Source organism: Notamacropus eugenii, chromosome 1 (genome assembly GCF_028372415.1).
Source record: "Notamacropus eugenii isolate mMacEug1 chromosome 1, mMacEug1.pri_v2, whole genome shotgun sequence".
NCBI lineage: Eukaryota > Metazoa > Chordata > Mammalia > Diprotodontia > Macropodidae > Notamacropus > Notamacropus eugenii.
The window spans coordinates 238,265,225-238,286,966 of NC_092872.1; the positions used below are offsets into that span (position 1 = coordinate 238,265,225).

General features: G+C 44.9%; 1 protein-coding gene across 1 annotated transcript in view; it reads left to right on the forward strand.

The window, feature by feature from the left end:
- The window catches only part of SPOCK2 (SPARC (osteonectin), cwcv and kazal like domains proteoglycan 2), a 30,249-nt gene extending 8,998 nt beyond the window's left edge, over nt 1–21,251 (forward strand). Inside the window, exons 2-10 of the mRNA XM_072628229.1 lie at nt 9,641–9,686; nt 9,949–10,063; nt 10,874–10,988; nt 13,887–14,001; nt 15,125–15,244; nt 16,421–16,639; nt 17,348–17,410; nt 20,483–20,620; nt 20,846–21,251. Of these exons, the coding sequence (XP_072484330.1) occupies nt 9,641–9,686; nt 9,949–10,063; nt 10,874–10,988; nt 13,887–14,001; nt 15,125–15,244; nt 16,421–16,639; nt 17,348–17,410; nt 20,483–20,620; nt 20,846–20,991 (1,077 nt within the window). The 3' untranslated portion in view covers nt 20,992–21,251. The remainder of the gene's footprint in view (nt 1–9,640; nt 9,687–9,948; nt 10,064–10,873; nt 10,989–13,886; nt 14,002–15,124; nt 15,245–16,420; nt 16,640–17,347; nt 17,411–20,482; nt 20,621–20,845) is intronic.
- Nucleotides 21,252–21,742: the final 491 nt, after the last annotated feature.

Sequence of the window (21,742 nt, forward strand, 5' to 3'; positions counted from 1 at the left end):
AAAGTCAGAACCTTAATTTCTTAGCTTGTGGTTCTAGATCTTTCTCTCTCCTGTACCCATCCCTTTCGGAGCTGACCTCTGGAGTCACAAGGGAGAGCAAAGGTTTACATTGTGGATGACAGCCCTCACTGGTGCAGATGAGGCAGTGGGAGTAGATGAAAAGTTGAGTGGCTGAGGCCCTTGTACTGATGCATCAGTGCTGCCTGGCATGTGATTCTAGCTCGGAGCTGTGCCTGGCACCAAAGGAGTGAGTGATAAGCACATTCTTACCCTAACAAAAAATTCCTCGGAGTGGGGAGTGTAGAAGATTGGATTTCCAACTTCATTCTGTTTGCTTGGCTTCAGCAGAAACCCTCTTCCAGCTTCTCCAAGAGGGGAGTAAATATTTAATTACTTGCCTTCCCTCCCTCTTCCCTACCACCAGTCTACCTCAAAGTTAGCTCCCATATTTAGTTCCTTCTCCAATCTCTCTTTTCCTCTTTTGCCCCACGGAAAGGTAGCTTTTCAAGGTATTTCTAGTTCTGGTTCTAAGTACCAATTATTTACAAATCCTCCACTATGAAGGAGTTAAGAACAGAGACTGTTCCAAACCTCAGGAATTAGGGAAGGGATGGCATGGGAAGAGAGAAATGTTTGGGGTTGTCCTGCCCTACAAGATATCTTGGCCACCTTTTTTCTCCCCAGCTCCCAACTTAGGACTATTTCTTTGGTGATCTGTATAATTTGGGAGTTAACCCTTTCTCTGAAGGCCTGTGTTTGGGCAGATTTAGGAATCCCAAGCTGGCTTAATTTCCATGCCAGGAAAGACTGTAGTCTTTGGAAAATAGAAGGCAGGTTCCATCCAGTCCACAGGATATGTCATCTACCCCCCTCTTCTCTACCTAGTACTATAGGATGGGACCAGTTAGCCTTCAGAGGGTCCCTTAGTCTGTGGAAGCTGGAAAGGCCAGAGAAAAGGGGGGGGGGGTTGATTTAGGCTGTGAAGGTGTCAAAGTGACTTGGATATTAACGAAATGAAATAAACAGCAGCAACTGAAAACACCCACTGTATGGCTCTTACCCATCCTGCCTGACTGGGGGGTGGGAGGGGGGAATCTCCCAAGCCCAGGCTTTCTCTGAGCTTGCAGCAGTGGGCCATGTTTCCATGGCAACAGAGCAGAGCTGCAGAGATCAAAGCTGGAGGTGGGTTAGCTTCAAACCACCACACAAGAGTGTGGTGGGGCTTCTGGAAAATGATTGTGCGTGTGTATGTGTGTGTGTGTGAAAGAGAGAGAGAGAGGAAGAGAGAAGGAGAGAGGAAGAGATAGAGGAGAGAGGAAAGGGGAGGGAGAAAGAAAAAAGAGAGGAGGGGGAGGGGGAGAGCAGGGGAGAGGGAGAGGAGAGGAATGGAGAGAGGGGGAAGGAGGAAAGGGGGAGATAAAGAAGAAGAGAGGAAGAGAGAGAGAGGAAGAGGGAAGGAGAAGCAGTAGCATGTGCCTCCCTCTTGCCTCCCTTCCACCTATACTGAGGTTCCCCTTTTCCTCTGGTGCTGTCCAGGAGTGCTCTGATGGAGAGGGTAGTGTCCCTGACCCTGTCACTGCCTTAATTCTTGTTAGCCTAGGCTATCTATCTTGAAGAAAAGAAGGCTTGGGTAACTAAAGCTTGATAGTTGCTTTACAAGTATCTGAAGGCTTCTCCAATGGAAGAGGGAATTCTGTTTCACTTGACCTAGAGGGTAGAGCTGGGAACGGTAGGTGGAAGTTATGAAGGGATAACTTTGCTTTGATGTTGGGTAAAATTTCCTAAAGTAACAATGATTGGCATTTATAAAGGTTTTACAGTTTCCAAAACATTTTGTACATGTTTTCTTGGGCAAATCACTTTACCTTTGTAGCCTCAGTTTCCTCTTCTGTAAAATGAGGGATTGGAAGAGGTAGCTTCTAAACTCCCTTCTAGCTCTAAATCCATAATGCAGTGATTTCATTTGATTCTCATAAGAACTTTGTGTGATAGGGCACTACTGCTATCATCCTCTCTTTATGGCTGAGAAAATGGAGACTCATCTTAAGTCATGGTCACACAAAGTGAGTACCATAGTCTGGAGTCAGTCCCTGACCTGAGCCCTTTTCCTTAATACAACACAATGCCTCTTGTGACCACTCTCTCCCCTTCCCCTGCCCTGAGCATTTAAACCTCTGAGAATAGGCTTCATCAAGAGCTAATGATTTCCTTCTCCTGAGAGAGCTTCCCCTGAGACCTGGATGACCCCTCATCAAGGCTGCTATAGATAGGAGTTCCTGTTCAGATTCAGCAACCATATGATAAATGCCGTACCATATACAAAGGAGGATTAATTTAGCTATGAAGGTACCAGAGTGATTTGAATATTAACAAAAATGAAATGAGCAGCAGCAACTGAAAACAAAGCACTATGCTAGATTTTGGGGGTACAAGAGCAATTTTAAATCTTAAATAGTTCCTGCTTTTGACCACCATGTGTTCTCCCAGGGTCAGAGAAATACAACATGAACATAGATAAGTCAGTAAGAACAAGGTAATTTGAAAAGGGAGAGACAGCATTAACAATTAGGGAAATCTGGACAGGTTTCATGGGGTGAAACAGCCTTGAAGTAAATGAAAGCCTAAGAAACAAGTCAGAAGGGAGAACGTGCCAGTGTTTGACTGGGTGATACTCGAGGTCCTTTCCAATTTTAACAAGTTCTTGTTGTTAATCATGTTTGACCCTTGGCAAAGAGTGGTTTTGCCATTTCCTTTTCCAGCTCATTTTACAGATGAGGGAACTGAGTCAAACAGAGGTAAACAGAGTTAAATGACTTTCCCAGGGTCACACAGCTAATAAGTGCCTGACGCTGGATTTGAACTCAGGTCTTCCTGACTTGAGGTCTAGTACTCTGTACAGAGTCATCTAGCTGCCTCCATTAAAGTTCTACTCACTAATTCGGTCAGCTATCTGAGCACTAGTTGTATTCAAGTTTTCTGTTTTAGACCCTGAGGTTTTGAAGAGTCTGGAGTTAGTCCCTTCCTTTCAGGAGCTTACAGTCTTAGAAAGTAGTTAGACATATACCCATAGAGCGTGTAAAGGCCAGATAGAGTTAGGGTGCCATCGTTAACTGTGTGACCTTAAACCAATCACTTTACTTAAGTCGTAACATTCTGTGATCTGTAAAAAAAACTATCCTATTTACCTCCGAGGAATTTTGTGAGAATAAAATGAGATAATGAGATAACAGTGCTTTTTGCAAAACAAAACAGAGACAAAACTATGCAGATATGAGATATTCTGTTATATGGTAGAGTTCTTTCTCCTTGGAAGATGTTCAAGCAGGGGCTGGATGGTACCTGGTTGGGATGTTATAGCCCATGGGTTGGGCTAGATGACCTCTAAGATCCGTTTCAGCTCTCATATTCTGGGATTCTGATTCTGTAACATAATATCCACAAGCATGATCACCATCCCTTCCTTTGCATAGTGTGTCCTTGTTAAAAGAAAAATGTGGTATTTAAGTGACAAGACTGCTAGACCTGGGGTCCTACGACCTGAGTGCCTGACCCAGTTCTACTACTTCCCTGTAAAGCATACAGCTGGATATGTCACAAAATAAACACCCAAGTTAACAATATGTATATTTATTCAAAAGTTTAAAAGGCAGATAATTCAGAGCAAATCATTTTACCTCACTGGGGCTTAGCTTTCATATTTCTGTAAAACAAGGACATTGGATAAGATGATCTTGAAAAATCCTTCCAAATCTATGATTCCATGATTTTATGGTATGGTCCAGCTCTTAAGGAATGACTAGTTAAAAACTAGAGCTTTGATTTTAAAGGGTCTTAGAGATCAGACTCATGCTCCTTTGAGCCATATGCTTAATTCCCTTGCTTCAGCCACAATGGTAGGTTGACATGGATAATGGGCTGAGGAGAAAGGCTGGTGTGATTTCTACCCTTTTTACCCAACAACATGGTCATTGGCACGGACCCTTGGAAGTCTTGAGAAACCACCTTATGGACCCCTTCTCAGAATAATATTTTTAATTGTATAAAATAAAATACATGTGATTACAAAGCAATTATATTGAAGTATAGGCATCAAGATATTAAAAAAAAAACCCCAAGTTTCCATATATTAGATTAAGATCTACTGTCATGGCACTTAATAAAATGCTGATTGGTTGGTCAAGATCTTTGCTAAGGAAATGCTGTGTTGGCCAGTGCAAGGGTGATGAGCAGTTTTCCCGCTATCCTCCTCCACAACCATCTGGAGTGACTTCAAATCAGAAGCAGAATATTTTTGAGCTATATGAAAGTGACCTTGGAGATCACTTAGTACAAATATATCATTTTTTTGGATGAGGAAACTGGAGAAACAAAGGGGCCTGCTGAGTGGCAGAGCTGGGAGTGGGACTGCAGTCTCCTGATTCTCCTGATTCCTTAACACGCTCTGGTGTCATTATTTGGTCATTTTTCACAAATGTTAATGAGCCCACTTTGGTGATATAAATAAGCACATTCCAGTGGCATTATTCACACTTGCTAATGAATCTTTCCTTTTGGTTCATAAATGGGACAAGTCCAGTATGTGACTAAAAAGGTATAGAAGTGAGTTATGGGGCTGATATGTAATCCTTGCGCTAATGGCACTTAAATCTGGCCTCTCTGGTCTCCCATATATTGGAGGACTAGCCCCTAATCTGGCCTGATGTTCTACTTTAATCTTCTATACTTATTTCAGTCTTCACTGTCAGCTAGTCCCAACCTGGCAAGCCCACCAGCTTTTCAAAGAAATTTCCTCCTTCCCAGGAAGCTGTTTTTTCTTTTGCTATCACTGTGACGACTCATTCCACACCCTCACTTCTGATTCCAGTATTTTTGTTCTTTTCTCCCAGAAGTAGAATCGACCTCATCTCCCTGGGGCCATTCTCTCCCTTTATTCCCAGAATGAAGGTTTCCCAAAGCTTCAAGCTTCCTTCTTGCCCAGCCCCACCCCACTAACTGCCAAACAGAAATCTTTTCACTTAGATTTAAGCCCTTTGCCTGATTTTTACTTTGTATCTCAGCTATCCCTAGGGTGTGCCTTAACAAAAGTATATATAGTACTTCTATACCTAAGAATCTGTGATTTCTTCAGTATGGGTAGTCCCTCTATCTTTGTACATGACAAACCCTCTACAGGTAATTTCATAAATGGTCTTTGAGAGTTGCCAACCTGGTGATGAGTTTCTCCAAATTTAGTGAGGCTAGTCCTGAGGCAAGAGATATACAAACTGTCATTGGATCCATACTTGAAACTTTTCCAACATCTACTCTGATGACACAGCCTTATAGAAGCCAGGGTCCTGAGGTGTGGGGAGAGCATAGTTTATTTAAAGTACAAATAATATGCTCTAAATAAACATTTGTGGATTGATTGTTGGGAATGAGTCAGTTTCCCCTTCCTCTTCTGGGATGGTCAGAGGACTCTTCTTATCCCCAGGCGCTTGGCAGAAGGGAATAGTCTAGGGCTTTTGATGAAAAGTCTATTCTCATGCACCTGCCTGCCTTCACAGTCATTCATGAATTTCCCATCTGAATTTCCTGGCAGGACTTCCTGAGAGAATTCATCCTCCCTGCTGTTTAGTATTGACCATCAATAACTTACTTTGTACTGAGTTCCCCTAATGTCTCTATTGGAGATTGAGGCATCTGGGGGTGACTTGGGGACAAGGCCATAGAAAGCCTGAAAGGAAAAGTCCACAGCAGAGTTGGGACAAAGCACTTACGAGGTGAGCAGGGAAAGTAGGATACCCTGTATGTTTCTGTCCACTGCCAGAGGTTTTGAGCCTTTCCTAAAGTCAGGCATGCACCTGCACATATCATGATTCAGTTGAGTTCAAGGAGAATTTTTGGATCTTCTTCTATCGGCCAGGTGGTATGTTAGGTACTGGGAATTCAAAGACAATATTGAATAGCCTCTGCCCAAACAAAACTTAACACTGTTCATTTATATTGAAAAGTAATGAAGCGAATTGGACTCGATCTTTAAGAGTTTCTCCAGCTTGAACAATATATGGTTCTATTAAAGAGTCTCCATGCATTTTATGGCTCCTATATGTCATGCCCTTGTTTACTCCCTATCTGTAGAGACCCTGATCCAGGGTGAGGGGTGGAGTACAGAGCAGAAACCCTAGTTCCTTTGAACCTATGGGAGCCCTCCACTCTCACCTCAGATCATCAAGTGGCCTAGAGTCAAGAGAATTTGGATTTAAATTCTCCCTCTGACATGAGGTGTATGATCCTGGACAAGTGGCTCACCCTCTCTTCACTAGAGTTTCAACATCTGTGAAATGGGGATAATAATAGCACTTACCTTGCAATAGTGTATGAGACATAAATGTGTGTGTATCAAACTTGAAAATACTCTAGAAATGTCCATTGTTGTTATTATTATTGGAGGTACGAAGGACAGCCAGGGGATCATTGCTGTCCAGTGATGATCAGTAGTTTTTAATAAGCACCAACCCAACCCAGGTCACTTGGAGGCCTTGTATTAGTCACCTTCCAGACCCTTCCCCTTTATGGTTACCATCCATCCACTCTCTCTATATACACACTTATTTTGTTTATATTGTGTCTCCTTATTAGAATTTAAGGTCTTTGAGGGCAGGGATTGTTGGGGGTTTTTTTTTGTTTTTTTGTGGGGTTTTTTTTTTTTTGCCTTTATTTGAATCCCCATTGCTTATCACTGTTCCTGGCACAGCTTAATAAATACTTGTTGACTGACATCTTGCTTTTCTCTACACCTGGTAACCAGGCAGCTTCTTAGTAGGTACAGATTTGCCTATTTACACATTATTTCCCCAACTAGAAAGTAAGTTCCTTGAGAGCAGAGACTCATGATCTTACATTTTTATCCTCAGTGCTTAGCACAGTGATCATTGGTACCTAGTAAGTGCTTAATAAATGCATTTCTATTCCACTTCATTCCCAGACCCAACCTCAAGCACCTGCTTTACTCCAGACTTAGAGCACAGAGGCTTTGCAGTAATCACTACTTCCAAGAGTGAAGATGATAAGAGGAAAGAAGGACAGAGCCCCTTGCATAAGAAGAGGCCATACCTCTTCTCATCTCTTCTTCCTTTCCTTGCTTCTCTTCAGGTCTCTTCCCTCTCTTGCTGTCTAGACTGTCATACCCTCCTACCACCCAAAGTTGTAAGGCTTAGTGGGTTCTAAGTCTTCAGAGACTTAGAACAGTATCTCCTGAATTAGTACTGAAATCTTCTCAGTTCAAGTATCATCTTCTACTTGAATCTCATGTTTGAAGGGATCCAGGAGTCAGCTAGTCCAAGTCAACTCCATGACTGGTCATCTGTGAACTTTGCCCTTGCTAGGGCACTTCTAGTGTAGTTTTGCTAATTTTCTCTTACAAAGCAGATGCATAGGTAGGGGTGATGAAGGAAGGAAAGAGAATTCTCACACCCACCTAACCTTCTTCTAGTCCTTGCTGCGTCAGTTCCTCTTAGTCCCTACTGGATCTTAGCCCAAAGACTGTAGCTGGCAGCTGGCTCCTCAATGCAGCAAGCCTCTGGCCCCAGACAATCCCTGCCTGGCAGCCCTCCCACCACCTGTCAGGGAATCATGAGTCGCAACAATAAGGTCTCTCTGGGAGCCGTTTGTCAATTTTCCATGGGTGACTCAGTCCCCTCAGAGGCTGGGCCTGGTGATGGCAAGGGTAGTGGAAGGAGTTGAAGTCCTATGCCAGGGGGCTAGTGTGGGAGAGAGCAGCTGGGGGATCAGCTGGCACAGGATAGCCCCCTGGGGCAAGAGCACACAGCAGTTTTCCAGAGTCTCTTTATCTAATGTGCATTTTCCGTTGCTCATTTCCCTCTCTCACTGTTTTGGAAGTAGTATGCTGCATTGGAAAGACCACTGGGCTAAGGATCTTGGCTTTGAACCTCAGCATTTGATGGTATAACCATGGGCAAGTCCCTCAACTCCTCTGGGTCTAAGCCTCCTCCTTTGTAAAATGAAGGATTGGATTAGATCTCAAAGATATCTTCCAGAAATGGTATTTTTTGCTTCTGTGGTCTTGTCACTGGATAGAGCTGGACCACAGTGGCTAAGAGGAGGCTAAGCATCAAGGAAAGGAACAGTCCTCTGCCACCTGCTTGACTGAGAAAGTCTAACTTGTTTCAGTAATTATTTCATTTGTGTTTTCTTAATTCAGTGGTTCACCTTAAGGAAAGGGCCCTTTCCTTTCACTCAAATCCTAGCAGTCAGGATTAGTTCCAGGCAAAGGAAGTGAAGGAAAAGGGGAAAGCCCTTGTGGAAAGATGATGGGGAAAGTGACAGGGCTGGGATGGAGGTTATTGCCAGTGCTGTTCCTGAGACAGTAAGTGAGAAGGTGCCATTTCTCTTGCCCTAGGCAGTCCAGGCGATGTTACTTCCCCTTGGGGAAACCTCTCAGATGGTGTTGATGATGAGGATAATGTCCCTTAATTTACTCCAGGGCCAGAGAATTAAGAATACTTATTAGACCACCCTGAAGCCCCAGGCATCCCTAGACTCTCTTCTAGCTTTGGTTTCTAGCTGGAGTCTTTTACTTGGCCCAATTCCCTACCTTGAAATCAGAGAGCTATTGTAATCAGCTGTTGTTTGTCTCTGATGGGCGCCTCGCTTTGTAAATGCAAGTGAGGCAGGGAAAGAAGACTGGAATGCATATGTTACCTTTCCCAGCCCTGGGAAATGGACTGCTGCCTTGTCAGTTAAGGATTACAGGACCGTAAATTTCGAGCTGGAAAGGGTCTTAGAAGCCATTGATCCCTTGATTTTACAGATGAAGGAACTGAAGCATAGAGAGGTTAGATGACTTACTCAGGGTCATACAACTAGTAATTGCTTGAGACTGGATTTGAACTCAGGTCTTCCTGGCTCCAAGTCTAGCACTGTAGCCAATAAAATATGGGATGGCTATTTGATTCTATCAATCACCCTCTCTGGGGTGGACCTCACTCTTAGATTTTTCTCTTTTTTTTTTTTCTTTTGCCCCATGTTCTGTGGCCTACTGTCCTCTGAAAGACCAGGAGGTAGAGGTGAGTACTGGTTGAGTCTCCAGTGACTTTCATTTCTCTGGTATTGGATACCCCCTCCTCTTCCCTTGTTCTCCCTGCTCAGTTCTCTTTTCCCAACAGGGCCCAAGGGCCCAGTGTGTGTGTGCGTGCATGGTATGTGTGTATGTATGTGTATGTGTGCATGCATGCGTGCGTGTGTGCATGCACCAAGGGCAGCAAATTGAAGGGCTCTGTGGATAGAGTTCAAGGAGATTATGAAGGTAAAGTACAGATATACAAGGGTACTTGACGAAGATTGGAAATGGGGTAAGTGAATAGGGGAAGAACTAAAAAAAATTCAAGTAAGATGGAGGTCTCTTTGGTAAGGAAGAGGCAAAGTTTGAATGGGGAATAATTGCACAGGGAAGCACCCCGTTCCTTTTGCTTCTTCTGTTTCCCTCCCCTTCTTTTCCTTTACCCCCAAGCCTTTCCATTCTCTAAATCTGAATTTGTCCACCCTCAGCATTGAGTTTGACCATCCACTTTTCTAGGATTTCAATATTTCATTTCTCTGATCAATTCCTCCTTCCCCCTTCCCCTCTCCTCCTTCCTAGGATGACTACATCAAGAGCTGGGAGGACAGTCAGCAAGGAGATGAAGGTAAATAGTTGCTAGTGGATGAGGAAAAGGGTATGTGATACCAATCTGAGTCGAGGATAAGCTGGGGAGTCCCAGGCTCTGACCTGAAGGCTCCTCAGGGATCTCAGTCTGGGAAAGGGAGATGACAGGAGTTACCAGCATCTAGAGCGCTTGGTACCAGAGGGATAGGATGACCAAGTAGTGTCTTTGGAAGTCAAGGTTCTTTGGGTTCTTTCCTGTGGACTCCCAAGATAATTTCTTTCCCAATCCTGTGTCTTGCCAGCTCTGGACACCACCAAGGACCCCTGCCAGAAGGTGAAATGCAGCCGACACAAGGTGTGCATCGCTCAGGGCTACCAGAGAGCCATGTGTATCAGCCGGAAGAAGCTAGAGCACAGGTAGGAAAGATGAGTTTCAGATCATTTGTACACTTGGGGCCTTTCTCCCAGAAAAGTCCCTGGGTAGGAAGTCATTGTGGGAGAAGAACAGGTTTAGGGAGCTGCTTTGGGAGGGTTCCTCGGCCTTGGTGGAGGTTTTTACACAAAGATTGGGTCTGATATAAAGGAATCTAATTTTGGGTGTGGGTTAGGTTGGTTGGCTGCTGAGATTTCCTAAGATTCTGAAATTCTGTGGTCCTAGGAGAGAGGAAAGAGGACGAATGTATGTGATTAGATACCCCTGATTAAAAAAAATCCACATCAGATGGTTCTTCAGACATCCTGCCCTATGCTTCCTCTTTGGGTCCCCTTCTGTGTTCCTTAATCATCTCTCCTGTCGCTCAACACTTCTTTTCTTTTCTCTTTTTATTTACCTTTTAGTCTGCTTTTCCCATGTCCATTTTGTTATTCTACTAACTACCAACAAGGCAGCTAGGAGGCACCAGAGTGCCCACAGTGCCAGGCCTGAAGTCAGGAAGACTCATCTTTCCGAGTTCAAATCTGACTTCAGAAGCTTACTAGTTTTGTGACCCTGGACAAGTCCCTTAACCCTGTTTGTCTCAGTTTCCTCATCTACAAAATGAGCTGGAGGAGGAAATGGCCAACCACTTCAGTATCTTAGCCAAGGACACCCCAATGGAGTCACAAAGAGTCAGACATGCCTGAAAACAGCAACAATTAGCCACAAATTACACCCCGTTTCCTGTTTTCCTTTCTCCTTCCTTCTCCCGATTTCTCTAATTCTTGTTCCCCTCCCTTTTTATCCTATAGGATCAAGCAGCCTGCCTTGAAACTCCATGAAAACAAAGAAGGCTTTTGTAAGCCATGTCACATGACCCAGCTTGCCTCTGTGTGTGGTTCTGATGGACATACTTACAACTCTGTGGTGAGGACACCAGTGGTCTTCAATGGCAGTGGTGGGGTGGTTAAGTCTAGGAGAAGCAGAGATTCTCCATCTTCTGTTTCTGATGTTGAACTTGGGGGCCCAACTCCCCAGGGTGCTTTCATTGACCATCCACCCATTCCTTCTCTGGGATGCTGTGCCTCTTAGATATGGACAGTCACTTGGGGTGGCCATAGCAGAGTCTGACCTCAGGTATCCCTACCTTCAGCCTGGCATTAGACCACACAGCCTCTCTATGGTTGTCTGTGCATGGTGTCAGCCATACCTCTGAGTGATGGAAGTTTACAGTTCTGAGATTGGTATTCAAGGTCATCCACAAGCTGGCATCAATTTTCCAGCCTTATCTGACCTCTGTTGCTTACTTTATGATTTAGTGAAACTTAATTCCTCTCTGTCCCCTGAATGTATGCTGTACTCTTGTATTTCTGATTTTGCCTATGTTTGCCCATATGTATGGAATGCCCTGTCTAATCCATCCCATTCTCTAAAGTTCAAGTCCAATGGTGCTTCCTTCAGGAAGCCTTCCTTGATCTCCTAGTCAGATTCCTTTCAGCATTACGTAGCCCTTTGATTTTATCTTATTTTGTAATAGATTTACTTGTCTAACTTTCATATCCCCCATCAGACTTTAAACTGCACAACTGAAGGAACCATATTTTTCCTGGTTGAAGCTGGGAAGCTGATTAGGATGCTGTTGAAGTGGTCCTGAACTAGGGGAATGGCTGTGTGAATGGATAAGAGAGATAGGTTTAAGAGATGCCTTAGACGTAGAAGTGATAAGACTTGGCAACTTATCAAATATGGATGATTGAGGAAGAAGAAGGAATCAAGGATGACTTGAAGGTTTTGAACCTAGGTATTAGAAATATCATGGCTGCACTCAACAGAAATAGGAATGATAAGACCAAGCTCAGAGAAGGGGGCAGAGGATTGTCTTCTGCATATGAGACAGTATTATCTCCTTTTCCTCCCCTTTCCTTTTTCTCTCTTATCTCCTATATTTTCATCCACACCATGCCCCCTAAGAATGGGTGTGCCCCAGCTCTGACTTGAGTTTCATTTGGTGACCTCATCAGCTACTATGAGCTCACTTATCCTCATTAGGAATGACTCTCACTCTCCTGAGTGTCCTTTTTGCATCCTCCACTGCCAGTTGGACATTTGGATCTCTTGTCAGTATTTAAAATACAACATATCTCAAACGAATCCCAGTGTCCAAATCTTGTCATTTCTACCTCCACAACACCTTTCAGTCCATGCAGCTGACAACCTTGTTCAAGCTCTCATGACCTCTTCCTCTGGACTACCTTTCTATTTTCTAACGAGTATAAAATTGTTCTGATAATTATGGATATTGTTTGAGGTATAGAAATACTATTTCCCCTTCTGTTCTTACTTTTTTGGGATTTCCCTTGACATTCTAGATCTTTTCTTCTTCCAAATCAGTTTTGCTATTTTGTCTATCTCTCTAAAGTATTTCCTTATTTGTATAATTGGTCTGGCACTAAAATCCAGGTAGTGTTGCTATTTTTATTATATTGCAATGGCTCAACCATGAACACTAATATCTTCCCAATTATTTAAGTTATACTTTATTTTTAAAGGAAAATTTTGTAATCACATTTCTATAAATATTAAGTGTGCTTTGGTAGACTTTTATGAATTTTGTAGTTATTTTGAATAGAACTTCCCTTTCTATTAGTACCTTCTGGATTCTGTTATTATTAAATAGAAATGATATTGATTTTTTTGGTGGGTTTATTATTTTTTTTAATCTTGCTCCTTTGCTGAAGCTATTAGCTATTTCAATTAGTTTCTTTACTGATTCTCCAGAGTTTTCTAAGTAAATCATCATGTCACTAGTAAATGGGCTACAATAGCCTTTCTAACTGGTTTCCTTGTTTCAAGTTTGTCCCCTTCCTAATCTGTCTTCCATCTAGCAGTTAGACTTGTTTTCCTTAAATACAAGTCTGATCATATCATTTTCTTCTTCAGTAAACTCCTATGATTCTTTGTTACCTCTAAGATCCAATATGAAGCCTTCTGTTTGGATCTAAAGCACTGCACACCATGATGCCAACCTACCTTTTCAGCTTTATTATGTATTACTCCCTTCTGTGCACTCTATCATCCGTCCAGAATGGCTGGGTTGTTTTTTTTTTTGCTGTTAATTATGCATCATATACTTTATCTCTCATCTTTGTGCCTTCATTGTGGCCATCCCCCACAGCTAGGGAATGAATGTACCTGCTCACCCCCACCTCTTAGAGACTCAGTTTGATGCCACCTTTTACCTTGTCTAATCTTCTTCCCCAAGCTGCTAGTGTGTTCTCCTCTCTAAATCACCTTGCCTCTATTGTGTGTGTACATGTATACCAATGTATATGTATAAATTGGTATAAATATGCATGTATATATATAGGTATGTCATATGTATGTAGATAGCTATATATTACATGCACACATGTACATACATGTACACACATATCTTATATGTATATGTATGTTCTCAGGACAGGAGGAAAAAGTAGACAGTTTGGTTTGTGACTAGCAAGCCATGTTAGAGTCTGGTACTAATGGACCCCAGTCCACACAGGATGCCTATGTGGCCTGGTTAATTTTGTTTATTCCCCAGCCACAGACTTGTCCCGCTCCCCCTGACCAACCTGTTACTCCTCCTTAGACAAATTGGGAGGGTGTGGATGGCTCACCCACTAATGACAAATCTCCTGTTGCTGTTTTGGGAATGCTCTCTTCCTATTTGGATGTATGTGGTTGAAATGACAGGCTTGGGCACTATCTTGTCCAAGGATGCTCAGAGTAGGAGGGATGGGATCCCAGGCTCAGTGGGTAGCTGTCTGGCTCTTCCCTTCTCTACAGTGTAAACTGGAGCAGCAGGCCTGCTTGACCAGCAAGCAGCTGACAGTGAAGTGTGAGGGTCAGTGTCCTTGCCCCACGGAGCAAGCCCCAGCCTCCACCACAGATACTAAACAAGGTAAGAGCTGCTGAAGCACCTTCCACCTGGGGCCCAGTCTACTCTCTGACAACAATAGCGTCCATCCTCTCCAGAGTTCAGCATTTCCCCTGAGGTCAGGGACATTGTACACTGTCCTCAGGATCTGGCCTCTTCCCTGAGAGAGGAGACAGTTTCTGCTTCCATAGGACTCAGTCTCATCCTAGAGATAGAGACAGTATCCACATTCCCCACTCCCGTAAGTGGAGGACTCTTTGAGCCTTGGTTGGAGTGGGAAGGATTCATGACCGGCAGAACAAAGGGAAGGAGATGAGAAGTTGAAGGAAGCAGAAGGGTAGATGAGCAATGAAACCAGGGAGAAGGGAGGTGAGGGCAGAGCTATAACCAGCACTAGGCAACAGGTGCTTTGTCTCAGGGCTGTGACCTGAGGGGTTGGGCATAGGAGAAACCCAGCCACTACTTGCCCCTTGGTCACCTCCCCAAGGTCACCCTGTAACATTCTTCTTGCTAGCTAGACTGTCTGATTATCCTGTCAAAGAGTTCCAACCCTGCAAGACCCCCAGAGACAGTCTGACCTTGGAGTTTCCCAGGTCTTCAGTTTCACTACCCTCTTACCAAATGAATGTGCCCCAAGGCTAAGATTCTCACTTATGGCTCTGGGTGAGGGATTTGGGAAGTCTGAGGAGCCCCAGGCTCAGGTGGGCTGGCAGTAACACAGAATTAAAGCTTACCTTCAGGTCTTCTGCAATTGTTTTTCTGGGTGTCTTGAAAGGAGTAGCTGATGAACACAATTGTAGAGGGTTTGAAGGCTAAACTCCTGAATTTGATTAAATCCTGAATTTTTTTTAATACCAGGAAGGAGAGAGAGTTTTTGGGGGGTATAGGACTGGTGATGGGTGGAGTTTGAGGGAAGAGGCGGGGGAGGTGGGGCGGGCAAGAAAGTGGAGGTGGAGGGGATGTCTGTGGGGGGAGATCTGACCATCCCACTTCCTGGCTGTGCTCCCCATCAGTGCTCCCCTTTATCCGTAATTATTATCCTTATCCTTTTGGGTCTCGGGGCAGGGAGCCCATGTTAAGAGAATGTCCATTGACCTCCCTTCCAATTCCCCACCCTCTGCTTCTACACACATTGTGCTGGCCACAGAAACCTGTACTGGGCAGGATCTGGCAGATCTGGGGGACCGGCTGCGGGACTGGTTTCAGCTCCTTCATGAGAACTCCAAACAGAATGGCACTGCCAGCACTGGAGCCAACCCTGCAGGCGGTATGGACTGAGCCAGGCTGGGCCTGGGCAGGAGGGGGATGGGAATGGGAGGGCAAAAGGAGGAAACCATGAGGGCATCGTCCTTGTGTAGGGGCTGGGAGAGGAGGCTTCACCTCCATTTCTCCTGCTGCCTGGGGGCGCTCCCATTTCAAGCCCCTAGAGAAGAATCCAAATCCAGGAATAAAAGGAAGGAACTTTCAGCTGTGGCTGGAGGGAGGCAACCTAAGTGTGGGGAGAATTGAACAATGAAACAGGTGATCAAGGAGAGAGCATTTTCTTCAGGGTTTGCTGAATTTAGTCAGAACAACGTGGGCTTGAATCCTGCCTCACATACTTACCAGTTGTACTACCCTGGACATGTCACTTAGCCCCTCTAACCCTCAGTTTGCTCATCTGTAAAATGGGGATAATAGCAGCAGCTACTTCCCAGAGTTTGTTGTTAGGATCAGTTGTCATCATATTTGTAAAGTGCTTTGCACAGCACCTGGCATATAATAAAGTTGCCTAGGTAGTGCACTGCGCTTGGAATCAGGAAGACTCACCTTCCTGAACTCAAATGTGGCCAGACACTTACTAGCTGTGTGACCCTGGACTAGTCACTTAACCCTGTTTGCCTCAATTTTTTCCTCTGCAAAATGAACTGGAGAAGAAAATGGCAAACCTCTCCAGTATCTCTGCCAAGAAAACCCCAAGTGGGGTCATGAAGAGTCAGACACGACTGCATAACAACCTAAATACTAGATATTATTATATTTCGCTAACCTTTCTGACCCTTAGTTTGCTCATCTGTAAAACGTGCATAATAACAGCATCTGTCTCCCAGAGTTGTTGTGAAGATCAAAAGAGCACATGTAAAAAGTGCTTTGCAAACCTGAAACATAAACAGTTGTTTTGATTTCTTGAAAAACAAGAGAACCATGTGGGTTTTGTCTGAGTTAGGAGTACTGCATTCTGGAGGTAGGTTGGTAGATGAAGTAAGCCTCCTGGAGTCCACGAGGATTCCCAGACATTGTGTTTAAGCTGTTCCCAGCAGAGGTAAATGGGAGAGGGTGGGAGACATTTAGTAAGCCTGGGGGGTCTGAGAGGAGGATGGAGAGGGCACGTGGAGGGGTATGAGTGGGGATAGAGTCAGCAGGTGGCTTGAGGGGCCAACCACAGCATCCCTTTTCTCCCCAGGGCTGGACAAGAGCCTGGGGGCCAGCTGTAAAGACTCCATTGGTTGGATGTTCTCCAAGTTAGACACCAGCAATGATTTGTTCCTGGACCAGTCTGAGCTCGCGGCCATCAACCTCGACAAGTATGAGATCTGCATCCGTCCCTTCTTCAACTCCTGTGACACGTACAAAGATGGCCGCGTTTCTACTGCCGAGTGGTGTTTCTGCTTCTGGAGAGAGAGTGCGTGGCCCTTTACCTTCAGAGGCTCGTCCTTGGGGAGCCCTGGCCCTGAGGGTGGGAGCAGGGAAAGGGGCCACCAGAAGTCAAGGGGCTCTGGAAACTGCAGGCCCGTCTACTTGGCCACTTACCTGACTCACCTTGCAAATGCTGTAAAGACAAAACATTTGCCACCTCAGTCAATTGCAATCGTTCTCCCTTTCAGACATTCCCGTGGGTCAGATAAATGAAACCAGCGGTCTTTCCTAATTATAGGGGTCTCAGAAGACAGAGTGCTGGGCCTGAAGTCAGGAAGACCTGATTTCAAATTTGGCCTCAGACACTTACTGACTGTGTGTCTCTGGACAAGTCACTTAACCCTGTTTGCCTTAGTTTCCTCAATGGTAAAATGAGGATAGTAACATCGCTTACCTTTACCTGATCCTGTTGTGAGTCTCAAATGAGAAAATATTTGTTAAAGCACTTAACTCAATGTCTGGCTCCTAGTAAGTGCTGTAAAAACGTTAGCTGTTATTATCCCCAGAAGCAGATTGTTTATTTGGTTTTATGACCAGTGATAACAACATCCCACTTTTTATAGGGTGCTCTCCTCCCCCTCCCCATCGCCATACCTTTGGGACAGCTTCCATACCTTATAGTGCCAAAGCACACAGTAGGTGCTTTAAAATTGTTTGTTGATTGATTAGTTGATATGTTCTGTGTCCTCTTCAGAACCGCCTTGCCTGGCTGAACTGGAGAGGATTCAGATCCAGGAGGCAGCTAAAAAGAAACCAGGTGAGCACTTGGCAGGAAGGAGACTTCTCTGAAGGAGACTTATGGCCCTAGTCACTCAGGGAGAGCTTTGGTCTGGGGAGCCTGGAGAAAGGAAATCCTTCCTTTGCTTTTCTTCTGTGGGAAGAAATGTCGCCCCATCCGATTAAAGAGCATTGACCACATGCGGAATGTCTAACCCTGGCTAAGATTCTCTGGGGATAAATAGGAAACATATAAGATGTGGTCATTCTCTGCCTTCAGTGAGTTTCTAATCTAAATGAGATGCCTAATAATGAATTAAATGCTGCTAAGTGCAGTAGGAGGCAGCTGGGTGACAACATAGTGTTGGGCTGGGAGTCAGAAAGACCTGAGTTCAAATTTGACCTCAGACACTAGCAGCGTGACCCTGGGCAAGTCACTTAACCCTATGTGCCTCAGTTTCCCCATCTGTAAAATGAACCGGAGAAGGAAATGGAAAACCACTCCAGTACCTTTGCCAAGAAAACCTCACATGGGATCATGGATAGTCTGAAATGACTTAACAACAAAAGTGCAGTAGGAGCTCATCAAAGTGGCAGGTTAGTGTGCACTAGGATTGGAGCTGACTTGGTGGAAGACTTGAGCCAGGCTTGGAAGGGTGAGTGGGATTTGAATAGGGAAAGGGAAAGGAATAAGCATTGCTTAAGTGCCCGCCATGTGCCAGGAGCTGTGCTGAGCATGTTATAAGTATTATTTCATTTGATCCTTACAACAACTCTGTGAGGCCATGATCCCCATTTTACAATTGAGGAAACTGAGACAGACAGGTTAAGTGACTTGCCCAAGGTCACACAGCTAGGAAGTGGCGGAAGCTGGATTTGAACTCAGGGTCTTCCTGACTCCAAGCCCAGCACTCTATCCACTGTGCTCTTTAGCTGCTATAGGGGCAGGAGGGGAACGTGGGAGAGCAGAAAGGATGTTCTAAGCAAGAGAAACAATAGCAAAGAGAGAAGTGGGTCAGAACATGCAGGGGATGGTCAGAGGTTCACATTGGAAAGTTGTAAGAGATTAGGCTGAATCAGGTAGGAGCGTTCTAGAGGAGTTTGGACTTGGCTAGGTGGGCAATGGGCCTTTCTCTAAAGCAGCTGGTGGCACTGGGATAGTGTTGGATCTGAGTTCAAATGTGACCTGAGAGTGTGATGCTGAGTGAATCACCTAACCTCAACCTCAGTTTACTCCCCTGTGAAATGGGCAAATTGAGGGTGTGATTACATTTTTATAGTACTTTAGGCTCGTAAAGTCCCCTTCTCACAATTCTGTGAGGTATGAGGTGGTGGAGAGAGTCAGGACCACCTGAGTTCAAATCCTACCTGATACTGACTAGCTTTGTGAAGCTGGGCAAGTCATTTCATCAACTTGAGACTCAAGTTTCCTCCTCAGCAAAATGAGGATCACAATTGAGAGAAGTGATTATTAATAACGAATATTTGGGGAGATCCAGAGTTCTGTCCTTCTAAAGTCCTGATTTTAAAAGTTCAGCCTCTTGAAAGGCATTGCTGATAATGACCACCATTGCCTCCTGCTCAGGGTTGGGTAAAGCACGATAGAGAGCCCAAAGATGGAGGGGTCTGGGTATAGAGATAGTTTCTCTGTCCAAGGGTGACATGATACCACTCTCAGCCCCTAGTCTTAATACAGCCTGCCTCCCATTGTGTTAACCAGAGTTGACTGCCATTCATTCCTCTTCCAAAAGACCATTGAAGCTTTGAGCCTGCCACCATGATTGTCGTAGGTCTGAGAGAGAGGCGCCAAATGACCATCCTTTTATTAATAACCTGCTGGCCTTATTAATACAATGATTGAATTACCCAGAAACGACCTCTCTCCAACCTTTTTAATCATCACACAGTGCCTCCCTTACATGTCATGAAATGGCAGTAGGTATCTAAAGGACTTGCCCAGCTTAAAGCCATGTATAAATGTAGACTTTGTTTGCAAGTGTTGACCCTGAAGAAACTGAGACTCAAGGAGTGAGGAGATTTAGACCACAAAATCAGAGTCTGTTAGGAGGATAAATCATCTATACTAGGGGTTTTTAACCTTCCTGGTGCCGCCAACTTCTGGGCCCACAGACCCCTTCTCAGAACAACGTTCTTAAATGTGTACAAGACAACACACAGGATTGCAAAGGATGCCAAATACATTAAATTTGTGTCATCAAAATATTTTTTAAAAAATGTTCCAGGATCCTAGGTGAAGGAAGGACTCTTGATTTAATTCAACTCTAGCTTTCTACAGAAGAGAAAAGAGAGAAAGTGCTTTGTCCCAAATTGTCCAGCCAATTGGTGGAAGGCCAGAACTCAAACCCAGGCCTCTGGACTCGTGGCTCCATGTTTTAGAAAGATTAGTCTCATTACTACTGTCTTGTAAGCCTTAAGGAAGGTTGGTCATCTAGATTGGCTGTGCTGAGTGCTGGGAGAAACCCCAGTATAGCTCCCTAAGCTATGGCCCTAAGGTGAAATAGGAATTTCATTTGACTGTTAAGTCAACCTTTTACAACTTGGCCTCAAGCCACCTTTCTAGCCTCATTCCTGTACTCTGCAGGCCAGACAAACTGGCTTCCATGTTGTTCTTCCCACATAAGGTGCCATCTCCCAGGCTTTGGAATGTCCTTCCTCTCCTTCAGAGTCACTTAGTGGCTTTCAAGCCTTGGCTCAGCCTCTACCTTCCCCATGAATACTTTGTATCTCCCCACAACTGCTAGTGACCAACTTGCCCAAAACTACCTTGGCTTAATTTGTATCTTAACAATGTGCTTGGATATGACCTGTGGTCAACCCTCATAGAAGTAAGCTCCTTGAAGGCAGGGGCTCTTCCACTTCTGTCTCTGTAGCCCCACTGCTTAGCAAAGTCCTGACACACAGTAGACCCTTAATAAATGCTTGTTGGTTGATTGATTTATATGATACGTGTCCCTATGGTTCCTGTTACATCTGCACCCTCACCTCAGGGGCTGTTTATACCCACCACTGCTGTGATCCCTTCACTTAGTCTCTTTTGTGAGAGGCTAAGTACCCAGTCCAACACTTATGTCTTCTCCTTCCTCCTTCCTAGGCATCTTCATCCCCAGTTGTGATGAGGATGGTTATTACAGAAAGATGCAATGTGATCAAAGCAGTGGCGACTGCTGGTGTGTGGACCAGATGGGTCAGGAACTGACGGGAACCCGGATACATGGGAGCCCAGACTGTGGTAAGCTGGGTGAGGGAGGTCTGGAGACCCACTGGGAGGTGCCTGCCGGTCCTGGGATGAGGAGTCTGCTCTGGCAGGGAAGATGGGGCTCTGTTTTTCACTCCCACTAAGACCTGAGACTCTTCCGCTCTTGGGAAGGGTTTCTAGGTTAGGAGGCTCCCAAGGCCTCCCTTCTGAAGTCAGGATTAGTAATTCTAACCCACTCTCTTTATTGTCACCCCACAGATGACATCGTTGGGTTTTCCGGGGACTTTGGGAGTGGTGTTGGCTGGGAGGATGAGGAGGAGAAAGAGACGGAGGAGGCTGGCGAAGAAGCTGAGGAGGAGGAGGGCGAAGCGGGCGAGGCTGATGATGGAGGCTATATCTGGTAGAAGCCCAGTGAGGGAGGCCTGGGGGGAGGGGGATATTGGGGTACTGACATCTGGAAAGGGACAAAAAGGCAGTGAACTGGGCAGAAACAGGGCAGCTTAGTGAGCTGATCAGGAAAACACAGTCGAATGTAACTTGACTCCAGTGGGGAAGAATGAATGTGTGTGAGTGTGTGGCATGTTTGTGGAGTTTGTGAACTGTGTGTGTGCGTGTGTGTGTGTGTGTGTGTGTGTATGTATGTGTATGTGATGGGTGCGACAAATGAGCATGTGCATGACCTGCAGCTGTGGGCAGTGTCATTGAATGATGCCCCTCCTGGCAAACCAAACCACCAAAAGTCACCTCCAGCCTTCATTTATTATTATTTTTTAAAACACTACATTGAAAATTGGTGAGATATGATACTCTTCTCCCCTCCACACCCTGACACCCCTACTCAAAGCTAAAAGTTGATCTACCCATTCATCCCAAATGCCCTGTCATTGCTGTTCATTCTACCTGTCCCTGTCCCCTCTAGAGTCACTGGCTGCCATTTATACTAGACTCAGCTCCTCTATATTCTGGGTTCAAGTAGCCACAGCCTTAGCTCCAAAACGAGAATGTCTTACGGTCCACCAAGATGGAGTACGCAAATTGTTCTCAGGGTGTGCATCCTTCCCAAAGACCAGAAGCCATGACTCATGAGCTGTTTTGGCAGTGAGATTGTCAACCACATTGTCACTAGCCTCAGAATGGAGGAGAAGACCTTCCATC